At 37.9% G+C, this 27,740-nt stretch overlaps 1 protein-coding gene across 7 annotated transcripts in view; it reads right to left on the bottom strand.

Moving 5' to 3' along the window:
- The window catches only part of LOC127644239 (transcription factor 12-like), a 145,267-nt gene that overhangs the window by 89,768 nt on the left and 27,759 nt on the right, over window positions 1-27,740 (bottom strand). For all 7 annotated transcript variants that reach the window (XM_052127322.1, XM_052127352.1, XM_052127336.1 and 4 more), the window contains 2 exons: window positions 24,033-24,106; window positions 10,680-10,782 (listed from right to left, as the gene is read on the bottom strand). In XM_052127322.1, coding sequence (XP_051983282.1) covers window positions 10,680-10,782; window positions 24,033-24,106 — 177 coding nt within the window. The remainder of the gene's footprint in view (window positions 1-10,679; window positions 10,783-24,032; window positions 24,107-27,740) is intronic.

The following is a 27,740-nucleotide window of genomic DNA, read 5'->3' as shown; positions in this document are numbered from 1 at the left end:
TTTGTGGCCTTTCAGGCCGTCTTCGGCTCTTCACGCTTGGTTGAGTGCAGTAACAGATAAGCACACCCTGGAGCTCTCCATAATGACCAGCTACATCCACTACACATCACACAAGTGCCACCAGACTCCCACACCACTACAGATTTCTCCTCTGAGCCAGTGTCTGCACATTACTTCCAGCATCTTAAACACTCCTGTGCGAGTGGGGAGAGTTCTTACTGTTCTACTGTCACATACAGTACCCAAACCCTTAAACAATGCTTAGACTTCCTGAAGAGAGACTGAATCTGACATTGAAATAATGAATTTAAAAGTTTTGTTAAAAACAAAACTGATTTTCAATGCAAGATTTGCAAATCAATACAATGATTAAGAGATTTTTAAAGTTCAAAAGACTTTGGCAAGGCACTGTATTTTTGTACAACCACTGTTCATTTTGTACAACCACAACAATCAGATCTAATTGGTGACTCAAAAGTATATAAAGTATAAACCGATCAGCCACAACATAAAACCACCTGCCTAATATTGTGTAGGTCCCCCTCGTGCTACCAAAACAGCACCGACTCGCATCTCAGAATAGCATTCTGATAGAGATGCTATTCTTCTCACCACAATTGTACAGAGCAGTTATCTGAGTTACACTTTGTCAGTTCAAACCAGTCTGGCCATTCTCTGTTGACCTCTCATCAACAAGGCATTTCTGTCCACAGAACAGCCGTTCACTGGATGTTTTTTGTTTTTGTCACCATTCTATGTATATTGTAGTAACTGTTGTGCGTGAAAATCCCAGGAGATCAGCAGTTACAGAAATACTCAAACCAGCCCATCTGATACCAACAATCATCCATGCAGTTACCTAATCATCCAATCGTGTGGCAGCACTGCAGTGCATTATATCATGCAGATACAGCTTCAGTGTATGATCACATCAACCATCAGAATGGGGAACAAGCACCCTCAAATGACCAATATTAAGAATCATAGCCTCAATGATCTGTTTCAAATACAACACTATTAGAATGAGCAAAATCATTGACAGGTGAAAAGCATCAATGTCTGCGGTCCATGGACACATTTTTGTTTTCTGTTTACGAAGTCTTAAGCTGTCACAAAGACCGGTGAGATATCTCAGGACATTAATATCTCGAAGGAAGTAGAAAATTGTTTTGCATAATTTTCCATGAAAAAGTTTCATACAGCACCTTTAACTAATGGAATGAAGAGCTGCGACAATGACATATTTTTAGAAAAGCTTTTCCTTGTCATATATGGAAAGGTGGGCCAAATCAAAGGTCATCATGGGCCAACTTTGGCCTGTGGCCCCTGGTTTTGGCATCACTGGCATATAGTTTAATATTATAAGAATACACTTATTAAAGTATGTATCATAAGTTTAATAAAAGTAGTCCATACGATTAATGAACTATACTACAAAGTCTTCAGGAGCCATACAATATGCTCTTTGTGCAAGGAAGACCAAATTTTAGTGCTTATTCACCGATCGATTTTTGCTCAATATCCCGAATTCACGTTGAATGTAAACACCCTTTATGGTGTTCTTATTGGCTTATCCAATGTGCGCAAGTACCCTTTTTTTCTTTTTTTTAGCCTCTTTTCTACCTATTTGGAATGCCCAATTTCCACTACTTAGTAGGTCCTCATGGTGGGACGGTTACTCACCTCAATCCGGGTGGCAGAGGAGTCTCAGTTGCCTCCAATTCCGAGATAGTCAATTTGCGCATCTTATCACGTGGCTTGCTGTGCATGACACCGCGGAGACTCGCAGCATGTGGAGGCTCATGCTACTATTCACGATCCACGCACAACTTACCACGTGCCCCTTTGAGAACGAGAACCCCTAATAGTGACCAGGAGGAGGTTAGCACATGTGACTCTACCCTCAAATCGGTTGCTTAGGAGACCTGGCTGGAGTAACTCAGCACCCTGGATTCAAACTCACGACTCCAGGGGTGGTTTTCAGCGTCAATACTCACTGAGCTACCCACGTCCCTGGTGTGTGCATGCCTCTTTATGTTTCAATGTCAAAATCAGAGGACAGCCAGATGATTGAAAATCTCATGTAAACAGTTTTCTTACATTGTCAGAATATTTTTGTGTGGTAATTATTAGCGTATTTGTGTGCATGTAAACACACTCAATGGATCACTTGATCTGGTTTACAAAACAGATGTGAATTATTCATTCACAAATCAGACTGATCTGGTTCTTGAGTTCAACTCCTTGACCCAATGATCTACTCACTGGAGGGGAAGATAATCAGTGAATAAGAAATTTGGTCTATTCCTTTAAGAAAAACACTTTTGTTCAGCAGTAAAGGGGGATTGTCAGGGTGAAAACGTGTGTGAACACAGTGGGAGAGTCATAATGACGTAACAGGTGGAGAGAGAAAAAGAGAGAGCAAGAGGAATAGGTGGAAGAGAGATAGGATTGAGAAGAGTGCATTAGTAAAAAAAAGAGAAAGAAGAGGCAGAAGGTGGATAAAATGGAGGTGTATATATATTATATATATATGGAGGAGGTAAAGAGAAATGCAGACAGAGAAAAAAAAGAGCATGCATACTCTGCTGCACCTGCGGCCCTGCTGTGCTGTGCTGTGCAGCCGCTCTACGGGATCATGCACCTGAGCAGCACCTGGTCACAATCAGAGCGCCAGAGGCCCCACACACACAAAACTGCTTCTACCGCTACACACCAGGGAGCCACTGCACAATGTACAGCTCCAAGTTCAGCCTTAAGGACTAATTAAAAGGCAAAAAAAAAAAAAAAAAATCAACAAAATGCAGATAGAGACACGTAGAGAGAAGCCTGGGACAAATCGCGTCTTCCTCCCTCGGCTGAACAAAAGCGTAGTGAGATGCATCTTGGCATCGTTGTGGCACTCTGTGTACAGAAAAAAAAAATCCTGGGCTACAAAATGCTCTGCACACTTTGCATTGTCACTAAATGACTGCATAATTTCATTTCCTGGAAAGCAATTAGGTTTCATCAAAAGGAGATGAGAAACAGATGAGAACAATTCTCTTATGCATCTAGAATTCATTTAGCAGCGTGGCATGCACAGGAGTTCCACACTAACACCACTCACACTGCAGGCGGAAAGTAGGGATGCAAATTTCAGAAATTAGTGTGCCGTTCCACAATTATTTTGCACACAACAGTAAGCGCACTGAGAGAGATTAAATGACTGCAAACCACCTTCGTGACATACAAAAACAAAACGCTATTCCTAGCATACAATCAAAACTCCATTATATAGAGCAATGTACATAATGTATAATTCTCCTAAAGGAAATAGATCTATTTGAATGGATACTAAGAGCTATTGCTTTAAACACAACTAACCCTTTGCAGAAAAAAAAAGTTGATGTAGTTTTGAAAGGATTAAATTTTTGGCCTTGACTCATCAAACCAAACCAAATTTTATCTCTGCTACAACTCCCTTGGTGTGGGTATAAAAACATGGTCGACTGACATTGGTTTTTCAATAGCCAATGGTTATCAATGACTGATAAAATACTGATATGAATGTATACCTATGTATCAGTGGTGATTGCTTAAACTGACAAGTTGTGGCATTGACAAGTTTAATATCTGTACAAATAATCTATAATAATTACATATCACTCTGTACATTTCCATATTTTAGCAAATAACAGAGTAAAATATCACACAAAATGTTAAATTTTACACATCACTTTTGCACTGTTCTTTCAAGTAATGCCATCTGCTATTTCTAGAAGCCAGTAGCCTTATTCACAGCAGCGCCATCTTTGTTTTTTGTCGGGAATAACGAGGCTGTGAAGGATAGACAAACAGTCTCTTTAATAGGCTGTACTGAAGTTTGAAGTGTTTTTAGATGATTTTGCAGACAAAACATTAAAAAATTCGTAACAAGAACAAACTAAATACAACATTAGTTGTGGAAAAACAGATGGGACCTAGGAGCTTTATACCACACGTGCCTCATTTTCCTGAGTTTCATCAAAGATGGTCCTACTCCTTCAAACATTTTAAAATATCAGTTGACAAATAATTGTCCTTGCTGATCTATCATTCTTTACCCAGTATAAAGCAGTCTGACAATCTGAAATAACATCTTTCACCCTTGCTTTCTGTTGCTAAGGCTACATCTTTGCGATGCACAACAACAACACCTTCTGACAAGGTCAGAACTCTCAACAGCAGCACTTCTTCAACAATACCTATTGACGTATTTATACAGCACTCCTGCGAGAGAAGCATTTAGGTGCCATTAGGTTGAGAGGTGGCAGACCAAGTGTGATCTTTCTCCCTGGGGAAGAGATGGGAACGAAGGTATGACCTAGGGGAAGGTTGGAGAACCTTCTAATTCCCCAAGGTTCGCAAGCTTCTGGGTTATATTAGGCCTACAAATAGATTTCATCTAGCAGGAGATATCACACAGGTGCTGGTGGAATGTGTAATACTGGCACATCACTAGACAAGTCTTTTGAGATCAGCTCTGACTAACACAGCTAAATAAAGACATGTACAGAAGGGCTGGACACAGCAGAAGAAATCAAAGTCCTACTGAATCACTGCAATACTGAGCAGGGCTGTGCGTGTGTGTGTGTGTTGATGCAACTAATAATATGCAGATTATATTTAATAGAACAGAGAGGATGTGTGGCAGGCCACAGGAATGTGAGAGCGTCCACAAGCCAGTCAGCATTGTTAAAAATACAGACAGGCACGTGGATTGAAACACTGGCGAGTGACAATCACACACACACACACACACAAGCTCAAGATAATTAAATAAAATCAACTAATCTAAACCAGCTGTAATTTTGCATAAATGGCTTCAGAAGAACAGAAATGCAAAAAGAGAATTTGTCCTTGTAATCTCACCCTCTCTCTTGTTGTCTTTGATGCTGAGCAATCAATGTGATTGAATATATAAATTCAGAATTCCTCAATGAGATGGTAACTTCACTGATTTCATCAGAGGCCCTCTCAAATCTTCACTCCAACTTTCATCTCAGCAGTGAGCGAGAGAAGTCAAATGTCAAAAACCAATCAGACAATCCAGACAAATGCTGAAGATGAATGTTGGACTAGCAGGAGGACGTTGACTGGTATGAGTCATAGTGAGATCTTTATGAAATGTCACTGATCATTAACAAGGGTAAATTGATGACAGACCCAGATAGAATCTACAGACTATAGATTTATGAATTCGGAGTTTGGAACGCAGAAGTTAACTACAGTGGGGCAAAATCCCATAGAGGTGAATGGAGAGCACAGCAAATGTTAATTTTGTGTTCTCATTTGCACCAACAGCAAAAGCAAAAAGAAACACCATTAGGTTTCCACGACTTACCAAAAGGAGACAAAAATAGAAAACGGTGGCTTACAGCAGTCATAAGAGAGAAATTTACCAAATTTACAGTCACTTCTTCCATAACTGAAACCATTTGAAACAACAGCACAGTGGTGGTGTCCTTTTTTAATGAATGACATGGTAATATAACAAAGAATAATGCTATGAATGTACACTAATAATAAAAGAGGTTTGCTAGATTTACGCTGCCAAATAAGGTGGAAAAGAGGGATCACAGTCTGTGTAATTTAGGCTATTTTGTGGCAAAATCCATTCTGTTGAATGAATTTAAACACAGTAAATAATGTTAAACGGAACTGAGAATACCAAGTATATACTGGTAGCTGAAAGCATTATGATATTCATCAAAATATTTAATAAACAAAGATTCAAATGGCATAGGATGTGCAGAACTTTGCAAATGACAAGCGTTTCGCTTCTGCATAAATTCTGCCGGCATAGATTCCGTATGGGCCTGCTAATGACAATTTAAAGAAGTGATTTCAGGAAAGAAGTTCACTGCAAAGGAGTGTGACCCCTAAAGAGTACTCAGGAATAAACAGGAAACACAGCTTCCTGTTTATGCATACACATTATTCCCATCTAATGCAAATCACAAGCTTCCCCATGAGCTCCTCAACGTTAAGTTTCACGTTAGATTTATTTCCCCAAACATTCAATTCAAAACTCATGTACCGTGTCTAGCTGTAACCTGTTTCATCATGTCAACAGCCAAGCAAGCTCACTCTGTGCCAACTGTTACCCATGGAGTTTGGAATGCCAACAAAGTATTAAACTAATTTGTCTTTTGTGATGTAATCTTTTTGACCAGTAAATACTGGCTGCGCTGAAGAAACAGGATTCTCAATGTGCATGCAGATTTCTCCTTAATCTAAAGCTGCATTAAGCCTTATTAAATATTGCTTAAAACTTCGACATACAGTCATCATTATGCAACATGCTTCAGCCTCACATTACGAGCAGACACCCATGAGATTTGGTGCACACATACACGAAAATGCACACATGCACAAGCATACTTTAAAATTACACGGGCTGCACGCTATGGTTGGCTGATCAATGTCAATGTTATTTCAGATTCGTTACAGGGTTAAATGGTACACAAATTATGTATAAAATCTGTTTAGGCTTCTGAAAATGGAATAGAAATAGTCTGTTATGCAGAACTGCATTTTTAGTGGACAAGATTTGTGATTACAGCTGGACGGTATAGCAAAAAAATCATAATATGTTTCAGCCTTTTAACGATATTCAATATATATCTTGACTATTATGCATTAGCTCTGAAATTGCATAAGATAATTTTTTTAAATCAGAGGAACCAACAGTTTGAACAAACTGCCACTGCTGCCAATAACCTTAGATTCAAAATGTTTAATATATTTATATGCACCAATATAATCATAAATAAGAATAAACAGCAATATTGACCTACATACTAGTACTAAAATATTTTAAATACCAAATAGTTGAATCAGAATTTTAAATACACAAATGAAATGGACAGTTTAAACAGATTCACAGAAATTAATTATACAGCACCAATGCTACTGAAGTTTTGAACAGAGATTATTAAACATATTTGTAAGCCAAGAAAGGCTTGCCAAATTAGTCTAAAGGCATATATTAAAAGCCCGTTAAAACCATTACTATATTAAAAACGTTGCTTTATATGAGATCTTCTGCAAAATCATCACAAATATACAGTGAATATTAAATATATTGCCAAGGCCTATATGTGAGCATGCATGTTTTGAGGTCATCAGAGTGAAGATTGTGTACAGCGCTGGACGATTTTAGCAGTCACAGTGTGAGCGCCACGTGCAGAGAGGGAAGCTAGGAGGATGCTGGGTAAGAGGATTGGAACAGGACACCGGCACGTGTGCTGTAGACTGTGTGACCTCCGACCCCTGGGCCAACACTGACACAGACACCCAGTACTCTCACGGGCTTTGTTCATGCAGAAATCCCTGCATACTGCACGCAGTAAAAACACATTCACACATACCTATCTCTGGGGTGTAAATGCACCATACAGTAAGATAATGCAACAAAGTGATATATCTTACTATTCACATTTAACCCCGAAAAATGTTATGCACAGCAGAGGCAGTGGATATGCATTACATTCCGCCTTTTTTAATAATCACTTCTAATATGTAGCACTCCGTAATATTCAGTTATACATAAGCTCTAACAAATCCATTACAAACGCCACTGAACACAGTGTGACCTTTAAAATGTATCTCCATTATTCAGAACAAGCAGCAGTTACTGTAATTAAAATGTTATGTCAAAAAACAGTCATTACCAGCCATCTGCCTAACACTATAAACTGTAACAAGTCCATTATCATGCACAATAGCTGACCCCAGGAAACCCCAAGCTGCTCTCAACATGTCATACTTCACTTCCAGAGGGGATGGAACCAGGTCAATGCAGGCAGCCCCAGCATGCATATTGAAGACTACTGAATGAAGCATTCAAATTAGACTGTTTAATGGGATAATGTTTTTTTTTTTACAAAATCTAAAAATAAAAGATATTTATATCCTATACAAACAAGATCACAAAGCAGCTCCTGTGTAAATCTGCTTGGTGCATTATCGGATCTATGTTTGCAAGCAAATTTCGCAAACATGGTCTGGTAAAAAATTATATTGGTGTGTCTGAAATAAAGTGAGATTTGTGAAGGTTTCAGCAGCCACAAACAGTTTGACCAAGTAAGAAAACAAGTGACTGCCTCAGATTTCTATTTCCTTCGAGAAACTGCAGACCACCAGGATTTGGAGATAATCCACTTAGATTACCATGGCTCTGTTTTTAAACGGCACACGCAGAAAGAAAATGGGTCAAATAAACCCACGAGTAGCTCATGAGCCAGGGTTCCCTGCCATTTGTGTGATGGTAATAGTTAATTGTATTACATTCGCATTGGAGCTCTGCCTTTTTCATTGGTGAGTAATAACCTTTCAGACATGATTTAATGAGGTTGCTCTGGAATGGGTAATTCCATGTAAATCCCAGATATTACTGCTGAAATTCAATTTGATAAGACTTGGTCTCCTCATCCAATCCCAGCAAGATAGCTCAGGCAATTTAGCAGCACAATCAGATTGTCTAATTCCCTGACACATCATTGTTCCAGATCATTTCCATATTTTGCTACTTATGGCATAATAAGTGCTGCCTCAACAAGACAGAGGAAACCCAAACATCCTTCCCACCTTGAGCACGCACAAACATTCATAGATCAATTGGTAGAGAGATAACATTTTTTTTCGATGGGCTACGTGCAGGAGCAACCATCCGTAAACTTGCCACCTTACATGGCAACCGGTCTCCAGGGTGATGCTACAAAGAGCTGTAGTTCAGCGGCCCATAAAGCTGTCATGTGCATGCACATCACAATAGCTGCACACACAGAAGCCTTAGATCTAACATCATCCATCAATCACAATCAAGGCATAAATACCCCATTGTGACTCCAATCAAGCCACTTAGCCTGATAAATATCTAACAAAATGCTGCTGATGATTTTCTAATCATCATCACCATCTCTCTAAAACGAATGTGTATAAAATAATAAATGTAAAAATGTAAAGGCTAGATCACCTCTTAGTCAGAACAAAAAATAAATAGACAAATAAATATTTTGTGCCCTGCATTAAAAAAAAGAAAATAGCACTATTATATTAAAAACACCACAATCACTTCACAAATAAACTAAATACACAAATTAAATAAGTGTGTGCAATTTTCAGAATCTGCACTGCAAAATGATTTCAAACATTTTTGGAAGCAAAAGAGGAAGTGGAGCAAGTTCAGTAGAGTTTCACACACCTCTCTGAGAGAGAGCCCGTGACTGAGGGGGTTTGTGTGTGTAAATTGATCTTTGGTCCATCTGTTTGTTTCACTACCACTACCTCCTTGTCATCTCTCTCTCTCTCTCTCTCTCTCTCTCTCTCTCTCTCTCTCTCCCTCTATCCTTTCCCTCTATCCTTTCCCTCTATCCTTTCCCTTCTATCTCTCCTCTTTAAAAATGCATTGTGCCACTGGAAGTAGCCGGTGGCTTTTCTGATAGCTAGAAGACAGTCTTTTGTGATGGAAAACTGTACTGATGGCGTGACTTCCACCCTGGGGGAGGGTCAACTCCTGAAGACTGTCACACCACAGGAAGATCCAGAAACTGAGGACAAAAGTATATATAAATAATATACTCATATATATGTTAAAAAGTTTATCAAAATTTAAGAAGTGGATATAAATACCAGCTACATTTTAAGATTTTTAGTATAAATTTGGACACCACAGATGAATACATTCTCTATTGAAAAGGCTAAATATTTATATAAATATTAACCATTTAAATTCAAACAATGGTATGCACCTTTAAGTATTTCTTACTTAATTTATAAAGAATAAAGGACAGAGAATTTCAATTAAGAGAGAGGTTTTCTCTTATTCCTGTTAAAATTGTTATTTGGTTAATATGAAAGACATAACAGACAACGGCATGTCTATTCGTTTGCATTAAAACTGCAAGGACTTGCCTTGAGGTGCAAACGCTGTTCAAAAAGCATAAAAATCATAAAATCATACAGCCCTCTGGTATTGGGTTTATCCTCAAAAAGCTGGCAACGATGTTTCTGTATTAATGTAGACTTTGTACCAAAGTACCAGTACTGTATATTTACAGTATATATACTAGGAATGTGCATGAGTAATCGATTAATCGAGTCCTCATTCAGCTTTAGATATTTGACGAGTAAAAACACTACTTGGATTTTCCTTTATTCCTTTACCTGCAATGGGCAACAGTGAATACGCTTCTCTTACCTTAATCTTGCCATAACTCAAAGCATTGGTTGGCACTGTAGGTGCATGACATTTTTAAAGGTAGGCCTATAGTTCACCCAAAAAAAATCTGTCATTATTTGAAAATAACTGTATCACTTCAGAAGACCTGGAATGTGTCTATGTGCAAATGTATTGTCATGTTTGAATCTTGATGTTGTTGTACATTTTTTTCATAAGAGAAACAGGTTTAAATGTTGAACTTAATTTATAAATTTTATGTAATCGATTACTCAGGGTTTTATTTTTATTTTTAAGTGACAAAATTACTGTGCCCAACTTAAATATACAGTATATATACCCAGCCATCTCTCGCACTTCCTGTGGTGACTGTCTTCGGAAAGAACTGTTTTCCACACATTGCTAAATGGACTGATGACAGAAAGACAGGTGTGAAAGAGAGAGAGAATGGGTGACAATCACCTTGGATACTCACCCATTATGCTGGAGCTCATAAAAGGTGTTGGGGACAATCCTTCATGGGACACTGATCGACTGTCACTCAAGTGATCAGCATAATGAGTGCTGTCTCCAAATCCCTGGGGGAGAGAGAGCACAGCATTAAACACGTTATTAGCTGGACCTACTAATTGAGTGCTATGACACTCCTCTAATTACTGGGGGAAAAGAGGGGAGCATGATTGGTCAACTGTCCCCCGAAACGATCGATATTTCTCCACTCTCCTCATTAAAAAACACTTTCTTTAAAGTCTTTGATGAATTTCATTAAAAGGGCAAACAGTGCCCCGAAGAAAAGATGTTGCCTGTGCCGTGCTTGTGTAATTGTAATAAAGTTAACGGGGCACAAAAAAGCAAGCAATTTTCATTCATCAACAAAATCCATGGCACATTTAAATTCTTTGCTTCATCCCATTATATCAATGACTTTTTTATGTTACACTGTCATTCGAAATACTATACAGGGATCTAACAACAATTCAGACAACTTTTTGTAAAGCTGAGTCTCAGCTAACTAAAATAGGTGTGACTTCCAAAAATAGAGAAAGGACAGTGTAAAAGGGATAGTAGATAGATGAGAATGGAACATATATTGAACATTCTACCTAACATCTCCTTTTGTGTTTCACAGAAGAAAGTCATACAGGTTTGGAACAACATGAGGATTAAGTTATGAGGACAGAATGGTCATAATTGGATGAACTATCCCTTTACATTCAGTGGACTGTGTATCATAAAGATCAGTGTCATGACTACAGCAAAATCTATCCAGATTGTCATTGCAGTTGCTAGACAATAATTTCTTTTTTATGTGGCAATCCTAGTTTTTGTTGTCCTGTATTGATAATGTATTTATGTTGTACATTTTTTAAAAGAATGCTAAACTGATGTGTGTGCTTTCAAAATGTTGATTGCAGTAAATTTTTAATGGGGTAAAAAGCAACAAAAATTGCATAAATCTGATGAAGTGACAGGTTTACCAGGGCTTCACACATGGATCATGTCTCTATGCCAAAAGCCTGTCTGTACTTAAAAATGTCTGCACTTTCATGACCGTTATCAGCTTTGGGGGGCTTAGGTCTAAATATCGGTCACAGTATGGGCCTTTAAAACTCCCCCACAATAAAAGATGCTCTGTGGCTGTGTTAATCCTGGAGACTGTGAAAATCTGCCTGGCGCTGCAGTCAAAAGTGTCCCCAAAACCATATTAACTATCTATTATTAATTTGGGTATTTATTGCCAGCAAATTTATCTGATTTAGTTAGAGTTAATTTTGTCCCTTTAATAAAAAGGTTTTAGAGTAATGTGGGCAGGTGGGCTTCATTATATTTATCTATGATTGGGAAGGTTAATGTTATTAAAACGAATTGTATTCCAAAATTAAACTACCTGCTACAGACTCTCCCTATAGATGTCCCGCTCTCTTATTTCAAGCAATTTAATAACATAGCACAGTCCTTCATTTGGAATGGTAAAACTCCCTGATTATATTTCAATAAGTTGCATAGGCCGATTGACAAAGGTGGGCTAGTCCAACCCAAGATTTTGTTTTTTTACTATGCATTCTGTCTCAGACATTTGGCTCATTGGTTGCTTCCACCTGAGAGAGCCCCTCCCTGGTTTTGTATTGAGCAGGAAGTTCTTGCCCCTATTTCGCCACTGCAAAACCTTTCTATCAAACTAAACAGAGAAGTTAAGTTACACCCCGTTATCTCACATTTGCAGTATGGACAAAAGTGTCCAGAGAGTTTAATTCAGTTTAATTTGCTTCAAGCATATGGCTGAACCCAAAATGATGTATTAATAAGTTCCCTTTCTGCTGGTCAGAGTTGATTGTTAGGGGGGTTACTACACTTGGTGACCTATATGAGAGTGGAGTGTTGAGATCCTTTGAAAATATGGTTCAACATTTTGGGACCCCCAGGTCTCAATTCTTTAGGTATTTACAGCTGTGCCACCGGCATTGTACTTTTTTTGGGAGTAGCATACACCCCTCTAAAATGGCAGAAACTCTGGGACTGGTGATTACTGCTTTTGGAAAAGGTTATGAAAAGACGGAGCTTCAACTTCTCTCAAAAGTCATGAGTGCAGAGAATAAGCATACAGCAAAATGGAAGGTAACCACACTCTTGACAAACTGGCAGAGGCGGGAAACCAAACAGATAAACGAAACAGGACCAACAAGGCAGAGAGAGCGAGGTAAGTTACTTCACACCAAACAACAATCTAGCAAAGATACTGACACAACAAAGGGATTAAGTAGACAGTGAATCATCGGGAACCAGGTGCTGCTAGCACGCTAAATAGTGGGATGATCAGCGTTACCATGGAAACATAGATCATGCATGCTGGCAGTGCCTGAGACACATGAGGGAGAAAAATAACAAAACAAACAGAACAAACCGACGAACTCACCAGAACCGTGACATTTGCAGTGTAGATTTATATGAACTGACCCATGAATATAATTATTTAGGAAATCTGCCAAAAAACAAGCCAAACATGTGATACGGCACTGATGAGTGACTGCAGTTGCAGGCTAGCTTGCTGGAGTTCTCCCATGAAAAGTCAGTCGACAAGCACACCCACAGCACAATAAAGCCACATTCACATAACTTTCTGGAGTGAAGCATCAGCGTTTCCCTGGCGCTGTGTTGCACTTCTGTCTGACCAGATCATTCGGATTAAGTATCATTACATGGGCAGTTTAAATTAAGTATCATTTAATGTGTCAGTGCTAAAAAATAAAAAAGCATTTAGTTCTCTAAAGCGCTTTTCATTCTGCATTCAAAGCAACCCAAATCAAGTGAATGCGGCTTCACAATTACAAAGTAGGTAGCCACAGCCTGCAGTTTTTAACAGATTTAATACGATAGGGACTATGGGGACTAGATTTCGTCAACTTCCCACTTAGACTTGGAGAAATATTAAATGTTACTTGAACTGGTGCCATTTTAGTGCATTTCTATCTTAATACTGTGGAATGCTTTGTTTCGGAAAAAGTTGACAAAACATTATTGTTAAATAGTTTTTTTTATTTTCTAAGGAGGAACTGAATGCATGTTGACAAAAAAGAAGTATAGAGTAAATATCTGCACTTTCAAATTCTGTGATCACAATTAACTCATGTGAGTAATTACAATTAAATATTTTAATTATTTGTCAGCACTAAAATAAATCTACTTATATTCAGCCAACTTAAACTAGTCGATCCCACCCAGAGATAACAATTTGACCATTGTGACTGACTAGTGGTCAACTGATATGTTTTGTTTTTGTTTTTTTTATGGCCGATGCCGTATACAGAGAGCAGGGTGGCTTATAGGCCAATACAATGCCGATATATAACACAATTTAATATAGTAAATAACATAGACATAAAATTTGCTAAAACATTTTTTTTTTTACTTCTTTAGCACTATATTTACTCAATTTCACACAAAAGTTTTTAACATTGTCAAAAAATAATAATAATAATATTGTATTTTAAATGTTAGATAGCAGTTTATACTGATTTCTGTTTAGTCATAAAATTTTTGTAATTTATTTCCACATATTGTTGGAAATTGTTAATATATTAGGAAGGGAAAAAACAGCAGACACAGTAGTCCAGCAACCATAGATGGCATGTCCACATTAGCAATCGCATTTTCTCAAAAAATACTGAATCAAACCAATTGTACACACAGTGCATAGTGAATAAGACATTCACTTATAGCACACGTGAAGCACTTTTACCTTGAAGTTGCACCAGAGACTATTCAGCAGAGACGGGCCACTTCTATTAATATGAACGAGAAAAATTTGAATGTCCAACTGCAACTCACGGTCAAAGGATATATAGATAGGAAGTCCCACCATACAGGTAAAAGAGCCAATCACCTTTTAGAAACAGACATCGCCTGAAAAAAGCTGAGAAAATGTAATTGTTTTGCATAATCTTAGGTAAAGAAGCACCATTTATGATAACATTGTTGTCAGATTTTACTGCCGATTTGAAATATGCTCTGATCGTAATCTTGACCAACCTTTTTGGAGATTTCGGTCTTTCCACATTCAAGTAGATAGCAGCTGCACTTTCATGACTGGAAAAAGCCTCCCATGACTTGAGAGCAATTGAAACATGGCTGACGCTGGACTGACTTGCTAGAAATACTTTGGTTGCATTCACACGCTCATGCCCATCATGCACAAAGAGCAGCAATCTCCTGACAGTTTAAACGGCCTAGATCACCTGCTTGGATTGTCGTCATGATTTGTGAATCGGAGGAACTTTTGAACCTGATCCTGAAGTTTTGATTCTGGCTGATAGAATACGTGCTTCAGAGGAAGATATTAGATGAGTGCTCAACAGGAAGAAAACACTGGATTTGTGTGAGGTTTGTGAATGACGTCTGTTTAAACGAGAGAGAGGGGAAATGAAACAGGTGAGCACATTAACATTATGAGCTCAAACGCGTCTGCCGTGGCTTTGATATGGTGACCATTTAAATGAGACTGTGATGCACACCGGTCTATTATTGTAGTAAAGCCATGACACGTAACAACAAAACGAACCGTGACTCATCATTTACATGTCTCAGTTGCTTCACATGCAAGCAGGAGATTCTATGCACCCTCAAGAAACAAATTGGCCAAACAGGAAAATGTATCTGCAAATGCGATAATTTAAAAAGTCAGAATATTGGCCAATTTATTGCCCTCGGTGATATATCGGTCGACCACTAACTGTGAAATATCCCAAATCAGCTTATCAATCTGTCAGCTTCCAAAGTGTTGGAAAAGGAGAGTAAATGGGAAGATGAGCAGCTGAGAAGAGAAGGAAAAACGGTGATGGTCATCAGAACCTCTGCTCCAGCAAGACCATTAGCTCAATCACAGCTGGCTCATAATCTCTGAATGCATGCCTTGTTGTGCTTGTTCTTGCTGTCACCAGTGAATGAGAGGCCCTTATTAGCCTGCTCTAAATCAGTGTTTCCCAACCACTGTGCCGCAGCACACTAAAATTGTCAGGTGTGCCGTGGAAAATGATCAAATTCCACAATATAAATAAATAAAAGAAAAACAAAATATTTCAGGGATAAAAAAAATCCTCACCTTTTGGAGAAATTATACTAACAATAAATATAAGCATAATCGGTCACTTTTGTGATTGTAAAGAGCAATGATTGATGTGCAAAAGTGACTTATATTTTATACGCGTTAAGGGTCTTTCACATGACTCGTGTCAGTGCTGCAGAATACATTGAAGTCTATGAAGGGATGTTACACCAAAGTGTTTTTCACACACATGTTTTTGCTTCACCAGTAATGTCTTTGAGAGTACTAAGCAACATGAAATATTTAAAAACTGTCCAAATTTGTGAAGAGACATTGAATGTCTCATCATTTCTTTTAATTAAATATTACCTTATTGTTTACAAATATCAGAGACCCCACATATTGAACTAATTTAAATTCACCAAGAAAACACTTAGACCTAAAAATAAACTAGTCCTTTTATTACTTTCTGCTATCAAAGCAACTGCAAGCTTTTTTTTCTCTTCCAAATACATGTTTTCAGTGTTTATTGTGCACACCGTCCAACAAAATGAAGGATGATGAGAAAGCCTAACGCAAGCACTGTATGTGACTTTTTTTTATTTTGCATAGCCGAATTTCAAACATTACAAGCAAACACGCAACTAAGACGGACAGAAAACATGGCCAAATCCTTAAAAAGGAAAAATATTGACAATGGTTAGCCTATATGGGATAGTGGTATGCCGTAGAACTTTTTTGTCATAAAAAGTGTGCCGTGGCGGAGCCCATCGGTGAGACAGATCAGTCTGATTGGTTTGGTGAACCAGTGCATGAAAAGAAAAATGAAAGTGACGAAAGCAAGCAAACGATGAAGTCAAGAGGGCACACACGCAGAAGGCTCTTCTCATTTTTCATCTTCATCACATCTGAGCATTCCAATACGCAAATATTTTCATACCAACATTGCCGTCTTTTGACACAGGTTTGGGAAAGCCCCATGAGCCTGTCGCTAGAGTATCCGCAATTTCACCCATTTAGTGCGGTTTCTCCTTATTTTTCACCTCCACTTCTTCCATTCTTCTTCCACATGCAAAATTCCAAGGGCTAACAACGCCAGTGCCATTTGAAACAGACATATTCGAAGAAGCTATATTATGAATCCATCTGTGGTGAGCAAGATTGGTGTGAAAATGGTAAGCAAGCGTTGCTTTGTTTATGGTTTGTATATCCACAGTCCTAGGTCTTCCGGTTTCCCATTTAGAATGACAAATACAGACTACTGCCACCTGCTAGTATGGGAAGTCATTTCCTCTCACAAAGGTGCAGAACATACGTGCTAGTTGGCCGTTGGGTGTAGTCTTTGCAGAGTGTTCAAGAGAAAATTTTTGGCCAAGACCCAGGCAACATGAGGCAACGCCACAGTCGGCTTTTGTCATCACTAGTTCTTTGATGATGGTTTGGTGTGTCTGGCCTTTAAAGACACTCCAGTTCAGGTGCTCCATTACTTCCCAGATGAATAGCCTGTCCCATTAAAAGTTATTGGGGATGGGTGATAGTGGTGTGATGGACAGATGTGAGGCTGTCAGATGGTAGGCCTTAAGCCACGGCTGCCCAGGATATGATGCCTGGCTATAGACCAAGGTCAGGTAGCCGGGGCTCCAGTCTGTTCAGACCACTAATCACATGAGTCCAGAGAGGAGAGAAGGAGGGAGGTAGAGAGAGAGAGAAAGAGAGAGAGTTTCTCTTGTGAAACAGAGCCTGCTTAAAATGGTTTACAGTTTCCATGTGAGAGAATACACAGTGACAATCCACGCAGGTTATCTGGGCCTTGTAAACTGTTTGCTACTTGCTGGAACCGCACGAGCATGAAAGCAACTCGAAAAGTAAAAGTGCTTCACGTATGTTATAAGTAACTCACTATGCACTGTATGCACAATTAGTTTGATTCAGTCTTTTGTGAGAAAATGTGATTGTTTATGCGCACTTGCAATCCATGGTTGCTAGACTGCTCTGTTATTCCCTTCTACCTAATATAAGAACTAACTCTTTATTTGCAAATAAATTCCTGAAACTGACTAAACAGAAATCAGAAGAAACTGCTTTATACTATTTAAAACACAATCCTATTTTTTTAAAAGATTCTTTTTCACAAAGTTAAAGTTTTGTGTGAAATTTTCAGTAAATACAGTGAATTTGTTTTACTATATTAAATTGAGTGATATATCAGCATTTTATCTGCCTATCGGCCACCCTGCGCTCTATTGGAATATCCATAAAAAATAAATATCGGTCGACCACTACTAAAAATACATTATTAAAAAAAAATATTGGTAATAATTAAATTCTTGTTTTGAAGAGAAATTAAAAATTAAGGTATTTTGGTCCTTTACGAATTAATAGTTCATGCATCAGAGGGGTAGTATCAAACAACTATTTTGAGATCAAACAATAGTGGACCAATAGTGGACCAAGTTTAACTAACCATCAGCTGGCCTAAACTGTGCCACGCAACATTGGACATAATGGATAAAAGTAATGGGCATTTATGCAAATAAGTGGTGGGAAATCATAATGATTATATTCCAGGTAAATTCCAGGAAATGATAAACAGTAGATAATTTCTCTTTGGAAACGCATGTATAAAAAAATCTGTGCGTTTATTTGCACACAAGTTGCTGCTTGTATGGCGGTGCAAACAGCTGTTTGTTGAGGACCATCCCCAGCAATGTCACAACCACTAATTTCCATGCACCCAGAGCAAAGATATCTCAAGCGTCTCCATCTAATAATTCAAATCAAGCCGACGGCAGAGGCATCGCCTGTAGAAGTGCGGTGGGGAAGGGCATCGGAAATAAACAAGACAATGTGGTGTGAAAGCCTCTGACATTTGAATGATATCTGATAGAAAGTGACAGGAGATTGACATGAAATGAAATTCATACAGGGCATCCTGAACACACCTCCGTGGAAAAGACAAACAAACAAATAGGAAGTGAGAGATCTTCACAATACACACAGAGGTTGAGTGCAGAATAAAAATCTTTATTTATTTAATTTTTATATTGTGATGAGGTGGATTTAATTTGCATGTATAAAAATCTATCCAAGCTTGCACCAATGCACCAACTTTGTTCAGTCACACGCTACCAAGCCTGGAAAAACTTCAACCGTTTATTGTTTATCAGGAATACTACTGATATAATCAAAATGTCAAGTAGGCTGCATGTATCCTTTCAACTACAAAATACATATTTTCATTTGTATTAATGCATTGTTAGAGATAGAAAATCAATGTTTCAATTGAGTGGAACAGTCACTATGAAATATTCTAAACATAGAAAAGATCTCTAGCATTTATTGGACCTGACTGGTGAAATGAGGAAGAAAATAATAATAGGGAAGACATCAGCTAGTTGTCAGACTTTTAATCCAGTGAATATTTCTCAGGCTAAATAAGTCAAATTCTGTTCAGCAACACACAGTACTTCAAACTAAAGTCTTGCCTATAAAAAGCTATTAAACATTTCCAATGTTTCTGCCCAGGAACAAAGATCCAGTTTACAGAACACACATGACTTTGTGACAACATGCCCCAATAGTGGGGATAAAATCTAACTGCATGAATGTATATTAATGTGGTTTTCTTGTACACATCTGTACACACACTACACACACATACACATTTTATTGTGTTCACTAGTTTACCCAACAGCAATAGCAAAAATAATGATTCTGTAATTGTAGGTTTTAAGGCTTAAAATGTTTTGAGCTAGGGGTTTAAAACCAACATGCAAAAACACATACAAAAGGAAACATTTTTGTGTAACATGAATTTTTAATCAAAAGCCCTTGTGACAACTAGTCACAGTCTTCCCTATAAATAAACACCTGCTAAATAAACACTACTACTCTTGGTGCTCTTCTACGTGATTATCAGAGGAATTTAATAAATGTCGATTTAGAGCTGGTGAGAAAATTCGATGCAAATGTTTGCTGTAGGGTTGCAACAGTATGAGATTTTCACGGTACGATAAATGTCTCAGAAAATGAAATTATCACGGTTTCAAGGTATTACACAATTATTATTATCAGTTTCAATGAACCTTAAAGGAGTGGGTTTTTTTTGGTTGAGTAAACACTTTATCATAATTGAAACTTGAAACATTTTTTATTGAAGTATGTGTAAAAAAAAGTCTCACTTTTGAAAATAAATAAAATAAATATAATAAATAAGAAAGCTAACAAAATTATAATAATAAACCGGATTATAAACATGATAAATTTTTTTTTAACTCCGTGCTTCTCAACTGGTTTTGCTTCGGGACAGATTTTACATTGGATATCAAGTGGCAACACACCATAGAAAAAATGTAACCTGTATTTAATGTATCCTGGGTCACATTTCCTTTTATGTTGCAGTTTTGTTCATGGTTTTCAAGTGCAAGGACATGCATCAAGTGACATTATTTTTGTTTTTGACATCAACAACAAAATCTAGAGGAAGTCCCCCCACATTTATTTTTATAGCACATTTAAAAACAACCATGGTTGACCAAAGTGCTGTACAGTGGTTTCACAGACAAAACATTATAATAAAAGTAAAGCATAAGTAGCAGGGCAAATTAACAGCATAACCCTTATTTTAAGGTAAATTAAAAGCTAGTGAAAATAAGAAAGTTTTAAGTAACCATTTAAAAACAGATAGAGAGCAGGCGGTCCTGAGGTAATTCGGTAAGATGTTCCACAGTTTGGGGCCAGTGATACAAAAAGCACGATCACCTCTATGCTTCATCCTCGATCTAGGAATAGACAGAAGTCCACGTTCCCCAGATCTGAGTGATCTGGTAGGGGTAAGCGGAAAAACCAAATCACAGAGATAATGGGGTGCCAGTTTGTTTAAGGATTTGTAGACAAATGTTAAAATCTTAAAATCAATTCAAAATCTGACAACCAGTGCAAGGAGATCAGGACGGGAGTGATGTGTTCATGTTTCCGACTGCCCGTTAAAAGTCGTGCCGCAGCATTTTGGACCATCTGCAGGCGGGATAGAGTTGATTGGTGCAGTCCAGAGTACAGAGAATTACAGTAATCCAAGCGTGAAGTAATAAAAGCATGGATCACAATTTCAAAAGTTTTCCTGGACAGAAAAGGTTTTGGTTTGGCTATGCGATGTAGGTGGAAAAAACTTGTTCTAACCACTTCCTTAATTTGTTTCTCGAACTTAAGGCTAGGTTCTTAGCGAGAGAAGTGAGGTAAGGAGTAAGGTAAGGAGTAAGAGTACCTAAGTCAATGTTGTTCACTGTTTTAAGCACATTAGGTCCAAATAGGATAATTTCAGTTTTATTCTCATTTAGGTGTAGGAAACCAGGTTTTGAGTTCTTGCAAACAAGCTAAGAGAGGGTCAAGAGCTTGTTTGTCATGATGTTTTATAGGTACATAGATCTGTGTGTCATCAGCATAACAATGAAATGACACCCCATATTTGTTAAAGATAGCACCTATAGGAAGCATATATAAAGAAAATAGGGTAGGAGCGAGGATCGAGCCCTGCGGAACACCACAGATAAGCTGTGCCACAGAGGAGGTGTGCTGACCCACTGCAACAGAGAAGCTTCTATCTGATAGATATGACCGGAACCAGTCCAGAGCCGTACCTCGAATACCAACACAATGCTCAAGGCGAGAAACAAGGATATTGTGGTCAACAAGGTCAAATGCTGAGCTAAGGTCTAAGAGGACCAGGGCCATTACATTCCCAGAATCTGTAGTCATTAGAATGTCATTCAGTACTTTAAGTAGAGCAGATTCTGTGCTATGCAAAGCCTAGAAACCTGACTGGAGAGGTTCATGGATAGAGTTCACATTTAAGAATGATTGTAACTGGGTTAAAACTGCCTTTTCCATAATTTTTGCAATAAAAGGCAAGTTAAAGATGGGCCTAAAATTGGTACAGATAGCACGATCCAATGTAGGTTTTTTGAGGAGAGGAGTCACTGTTGCATGTTTAAGGCAAGTCGGGACAGTCCCACTGCAGAGACAGTTGTTAATAACAGACAGTAGGTCTGGACCAATAGTGTCAAATATTTGTTTTAAAAAGCGTGGTACGACATCATTTGGAGATAAGGTAGGCTTTAGATGTTCAGTGATTTCTCTGCATAATTGGAAAGAAACAGGCTTGAATTCACTCCAAACAGCTGAACAAGATGGAGTCTCAACCAGGTCATGAACATCTGAGATCTAATACTGGTAGTAATGTTTTCACATAAATCCACTGATGTCTCAGGAAAAATAGTTGAAATAGGATTTAAAACGGTGGATGATGGTGGAAAAAAAGAGTTCTGGGTCTATGGGAGTTTTTAAATATAATCTCAGATAGATATTTTGATTTAGCAGATTTGACAGCTTTTTGAAAGGTGGACAGTGTGTTGTTCATTATTTCACGAGACACTTGTAGATGGTCCTTTTTCCATTTACGTTCTGCATGGCAGCAGATCTGTCTGTGTGATTGCTTAGTGTCATTAAACCAGGGCTCTGAATTTGTTTTTCGATGACGTGCCTTTAGTGGCGCTATAGAGTTTAAGGTATTTGAACAGATGGAATTGAATAAATTGAGATGTTCCTCAGCATCCCAATTATTTGTTGAAGATGCAAAATCTAGAGGTTTATCCAGATAGTGGATTAGAAGCACAGCATAAATTAAAATCACCCAAAAGTACAATGCAATCAAAGCTTGTCAAAGTCCCTCCCAGAAAATCTGCAAATTCATATATACTTATATGAGCTCATTATTATCCTGTTTGTTACCTAATTTCAAACAGAATTCAAACAGAACATACATATTACACAGGAGGAAAGGCTCATCATTACCATGGTTAGCTCAGTGTAGCTACTATTAAATAACAGTAATAATAATAAAAAATTATAGTATTTATGAAAAAATAAATACTAGCTGAATCACATCTTGACATATTAACTACAACTGCCACTGTTGATATAAAATGAGTTTCGATAGATTATTTCATATGAAACTATAAAATTTTGTCAAAATATAACAGTTACTTTTACTCATTTAAAATAGTGACACAATTTTGTAAAGGTGATGATGTACAATGAAAAATAAATGATTGCATAGCACAGTGTTTCTCTTTTCCTCCTCAGTGCTGTTTGGCATATCAGGGCGTCCTATTGTTTGATGGGGTTGACTTGACTTCCTCCGTAACATATTAAACTAGAAAAGTCTCACTAGAATTGAAATAGGTCACATCAGTTTTGAGGTCTGCACTGCAAAATATCGAGGGAAGACAGTTGTTGCACGTGCGTGCCAGAGAACAGAGTACATCATCATCGCAAGCTGGTTCCGTTACACTTGTGTGAAAGTGCAGATCAGAAGCCTTTAGGTCAGGGGTTGGCAAGCTTTTTGACATGGAGTGCCATTTTTTATTTTCCTTGTCAATGACTGTGCTGACAACTGCGCTACCTGATCGTGATGCGCAAATGGCTTGCATGTGCTACACGAGTATGTTGGGTACTGCAGTCTAGTCACATTTAATTTTTTTGTTTAGCCTCCCATTCAGCTCATGAAAACACACTGCAACATCATGATAAAGGATAACATCATGATGTAGATTGTAATGCAGGTGAGGAAATTATTTAAATAAAATAGTCTATACCTCTCTCACTGGTGCTGGCATGCCAGTGATTAACCCTCCGCGTGCCAATGCTGGCATTCATGCCATAGGTTGCGACCCCTGCTTTAGCTGATTGCGAGATTATCATTAAATCTGCCTAAGCAGTCCTAAACAGGCTATCAATTGGGCAGCCTCCAAAATATCTTCAATGGGAGAACCATGGCATTGTTCTTTCCCTGCTGTCCATGACCCAGTCCGAATAGACCTGCGACCCACTTTTGGGAAGTGACCCACCAGTTGAGAAACACTACTTTCATTCACACACACACACTCACTTATATCAGACCCCTCGCCTCTCTCTGACATTTTCTCCGCTGCATGTGTGTATGTGTGGCGCAATTGACGAGTCTGACAGGCAGTCGAGGAGGAAAGGAGATGCGCATGTACAGGAGAGATTCTCCATCCAGTTGCATTTTTTTCTTAATACCGTAGATATTGGTAGGTACGATAACCATCAATTTTCATACCGTGGTATACTGTGAAACCAGTATACCGCTGCAACCCTAATATGCTGTTGTCAAATAACTCTGAACTGGAAAAATGGAAATGTACATTTGACATGGTGTCAGGTGGTGTGCAGTGTGTATGCATGAGGGAGGTGAGGAGAGACCAGTCTTACCCTGGAGGACTCATAGGATGGTCCGGACTGGCCACCTGAGACCCATGACGCCTGGCTTGTCCTCTCATCCATACCTGTCCAAAAACACAGATTCACAACTCCATCAAAAACATTCCCTATACTCCTTCCAACACAAACACACATTTAACACAAACAGAGACATGGTGTACCGACATTTTAATGATTTTTTTTATTTTATAAAAATGTACATAGTGGGTTTAATAAAGGTTTAAACGTAACATAGTTTGTGTGTTATTTGTTTAAGCTGTCTTGTTTAAGTGTGTTTGTTTCTTGGCTTGAAAGTTCAGATCACAAATCTATCTAGAAATTCATGGTAAATTCAAGGGTTTATATATTTATTTCTGCAACTGTAAATCTCTGAAGTGTTATTTTTCCATCACAGTCAACACTGAAGTATTTGTGAGGAGTATATTTATTTATTTTGCTTCACATAAATCACTTTCAAAAGTGCATCACTCCCTTTCCTGTGCTGCCGTGCTCACGTTCGTGCTGGTGCAGCCGGGGGCGCTCAGAGTTGTCAGTGATGTATTGCCGAAGCTCGTCAAAACAGCTGAGCACTAAAACTTTGATAAACCTCATATTTTACGATGCCACTCAGTTCCAAAAGAGAGCCACAGAAAACACATAAATAAATCAAAATGTAAAGTTGACGCAAGTGAATTGATTCAACATCTGGTACGTGATGAACAAATACAATATCTGGCTTTGAAAATTACATTCGGTTGAGGCTGTTGGGTAAAGATATATGATTGCCGGCTTCTTCAGGCTGTTTGAGCCAATATTGTGTTGCAGGTAACAACATTCCGCTCCTCAGTCTCGTGTATGAACCGCAAAATTGCAGAGAAAGAAAACATCAATATGTCTCCACACTATTGATAATCCATGTTTGCAATTTCAACAATTCTTTTTTTATTAGATTCCAGCCCATTATAACATGCATGGAGCAAATGTTGGTAAACAATATTGGAAAATTGAGGTGGTCTTTACACAAACACTGAGCAGAGGTTTCATAATAATTTCCAGTGATGGGCAGTAGCTTCGTTACAAATAGCGGAGCTGTTATCTTAACTACATTTCAGTAGCGAGGTGGTAGTTTCGCTAGTTTTTAAATCAAGTAGCTTTTCAGTAGCAATGTTTTTGATTAGGTAGCAGCATAGCTTTGACAAAAGCTACACCACTTCATCATGCCTTGTACCTAGACCGTGTTTACTCTCTGCAGTTTTGAATCAGAAATAAAGATATCTGAAAAAATTGTTATCTGAGAATGATGAATATAATATTTAATATTTAACATTTTAAAATATCTATAATCCCTTAAAACAACATACATTTACCTAAGAAGCAAAATATTACATAACAACATATAAGATATTTAAACTTGCTTTCAGAAAATATCTCTTGAATATAAATATATTATGAATTTTCTACACTAACAGAAGTATAAACAAGTGATATAATACACTTACATCAATGTGGCAGGGCGGAGGGCGGGGCCGGGTCGTGATCCTACGCACCCGGTCCCGTATTAGGCTAATCAAGCCTCCGAGGTATAAAGGTCGACTGCAGGGTGTCGTGCGGGAGAGAGAGATCGTTTACGGACATGTCCGTCATATGTGTGTTTATGGGGCCTTTTCAGTTTATCATTAAAATTATTATTTATATTGAAAAGCCGGTTCTCGCCTCCTCCTTTCCATTGAATACCTTTACAATCAATACATAAAATTAATTTATATTTAAGATACATTCTCTTAAAGCAGTTCTAAATATCTTACATGTTGCTTCTCATGTAAATGCATCTTGTTTTAAGGATTTAGAGACAAAACACATGATGACAACAGAATTGTTTGCAGTGATTTTTTTTTTTTAAATCACTTAAAGGGGTCATGACATGGTTTTTTTTATTGTATTATTATGTTCCCTTAGGTGCAATTATAGTATTAATATATTTTTTTTTAAGAAAAACTTTTAAAATCTAGTGATTTATGACCTTTTCCCACCCTGTTTCTCATCCTCTGATTCAAACAGTCTGTTTTGGGGGCGTTTTCCATTTAAGACTTCAGTGTTAACGCCCACTGTTATGATTGGCTAACGTCAGTGCCTATGTATCAATTATTGACGCTCCCAGCCAGAACAATATGCAAGTAAACTAAGTAAAAACACTGTGATTATTCATAATGAATGAAATTGCGCTTTAAAAAGTAGTTTAAAGTTTAAAATAGATTACTTACAGTTTGCGTCGTCGTTGTTCCCAGAATAGTCGGCACGGACTTATCTTTGAGCAACAGTTTTCTGGCAAAGCCAGCATCATATTGAGATTTGTTCTCAAAACAGTCATCCTTAAAATGTACAGAACAAACGCTTAAGTTAACACTGCCGTGACTGGAACGTCCGCAAAAAATAAACTGCATCCATTTTTCCCTGACGTCTGGATCTTTCGGCAGCTTATTCAGAGGTTTTGTTTGACCACAGCCAGGAACAGCACATCTGTGTGGCATCGTAATTTTCCTGTGCACAAGTAGTCTCTGTCAGAGCTCGCTGTCCATCGACTGAACACTTGTGAGGCGACGGCGATACTGAAATGAGCGTAGTTGTCTTGCGCTTAAATTGTAGTTATCTTGTGCTGGAGGCGGTCATATGCAAACGCTGGTACGTCACTTCTAACCGTCACGTCACTTCTAACCATGAATCCAGAACGAGCTGTATTTTGAGCTTGATTAAATAAATGATTCGTTTAGAATGGGGAGGACGTCTTAAAATATTAAACTTGCAGGACGTTTTAATGATACAAAGACCTCTTATATACCAAAAGATCAAGGCAAATTTGGTTTCTCATGTCATGACCCCTTTAAATTAGTTTATTCCCCCTTTAATTTAGTGAATGTCATTTTAGAGGTATTTTTAAAAGATTATTTTTTTCCCTCTTTATTGTTAGTAAGCACATTTATTACAATCTTTTATGTCAAGGCACAAGCTGAATAATCTGTTAAGAGCTAATGATTAATCGTTGCAATAATCAACTGAATAGTCAAATTATCTTTCTAATAATTGTTAGATTAGTCAATTATAAAATAATCCTTTGTTGCAGCACTAATCGAACTTTGACTGATCTACTTAATATAGGTTAGCTCACAATTTTCTACCCTCTAATGACAACTTAAACAATACATCAAATAAATATATGAGATTACAATTACAACTGCTACAGTTAGCCTAACTAATCATGAAAAGTGTCCATTATAGCAGGTCTACTCATGTTGGTTAAAAATTTCGAATTAACATGTGATGATGGGGGCGTGGTCGTGTGTCTGTTTGCAGAGAGAGGGAGTGGTGTTGTTCATCTTGCTAACGAACCACACAACTCCCTCTTTCCCGCAAACAGACAAACGCCCCCATCACCACAACATGTTTTTTAGGCAGTTGAGCATTATAACCAATCACAAGTCCATTGCTCACTTCTGTGAATAACTTATTTTAATCCGAATAAAGTTTCATTTTTTCAAGCTATTAAGAGGACCAATGTGCTGACTGATCCATCACTGCCTTCATTTAATGGTAAAACTATCTATCGATCTATCTATCGATCTATCTAGAGAGAATATAAGAAAAACAGTTCCTCTTTTTCCCCTAACACAAGGTCTAACACACATAATCAGGGTGCATTTGGTCTGATCTAATGCCAAAGCCAGT

Source organism: Xyrauchen texanus, chromosome 1 (assembly GCF_025860055.1).
Source record: "Xyrauchen texanus isolate HMW12.3.18 chromosome 1, RBS_HiC_50CHRs, whole genome shotgun sequence".
Lineage (NCBI taxonomy): Eukaryota > Metazoa > Chordata > Actinopteri > Cypriniformes > Catostomidae > Xyrauchen > Xyrauchen texanus.
The sequence above is the reverse complement of the archived record's forward strand: the minus strand, read 5'-3'. Positions and strand labels throughout refer to the sequence as shown.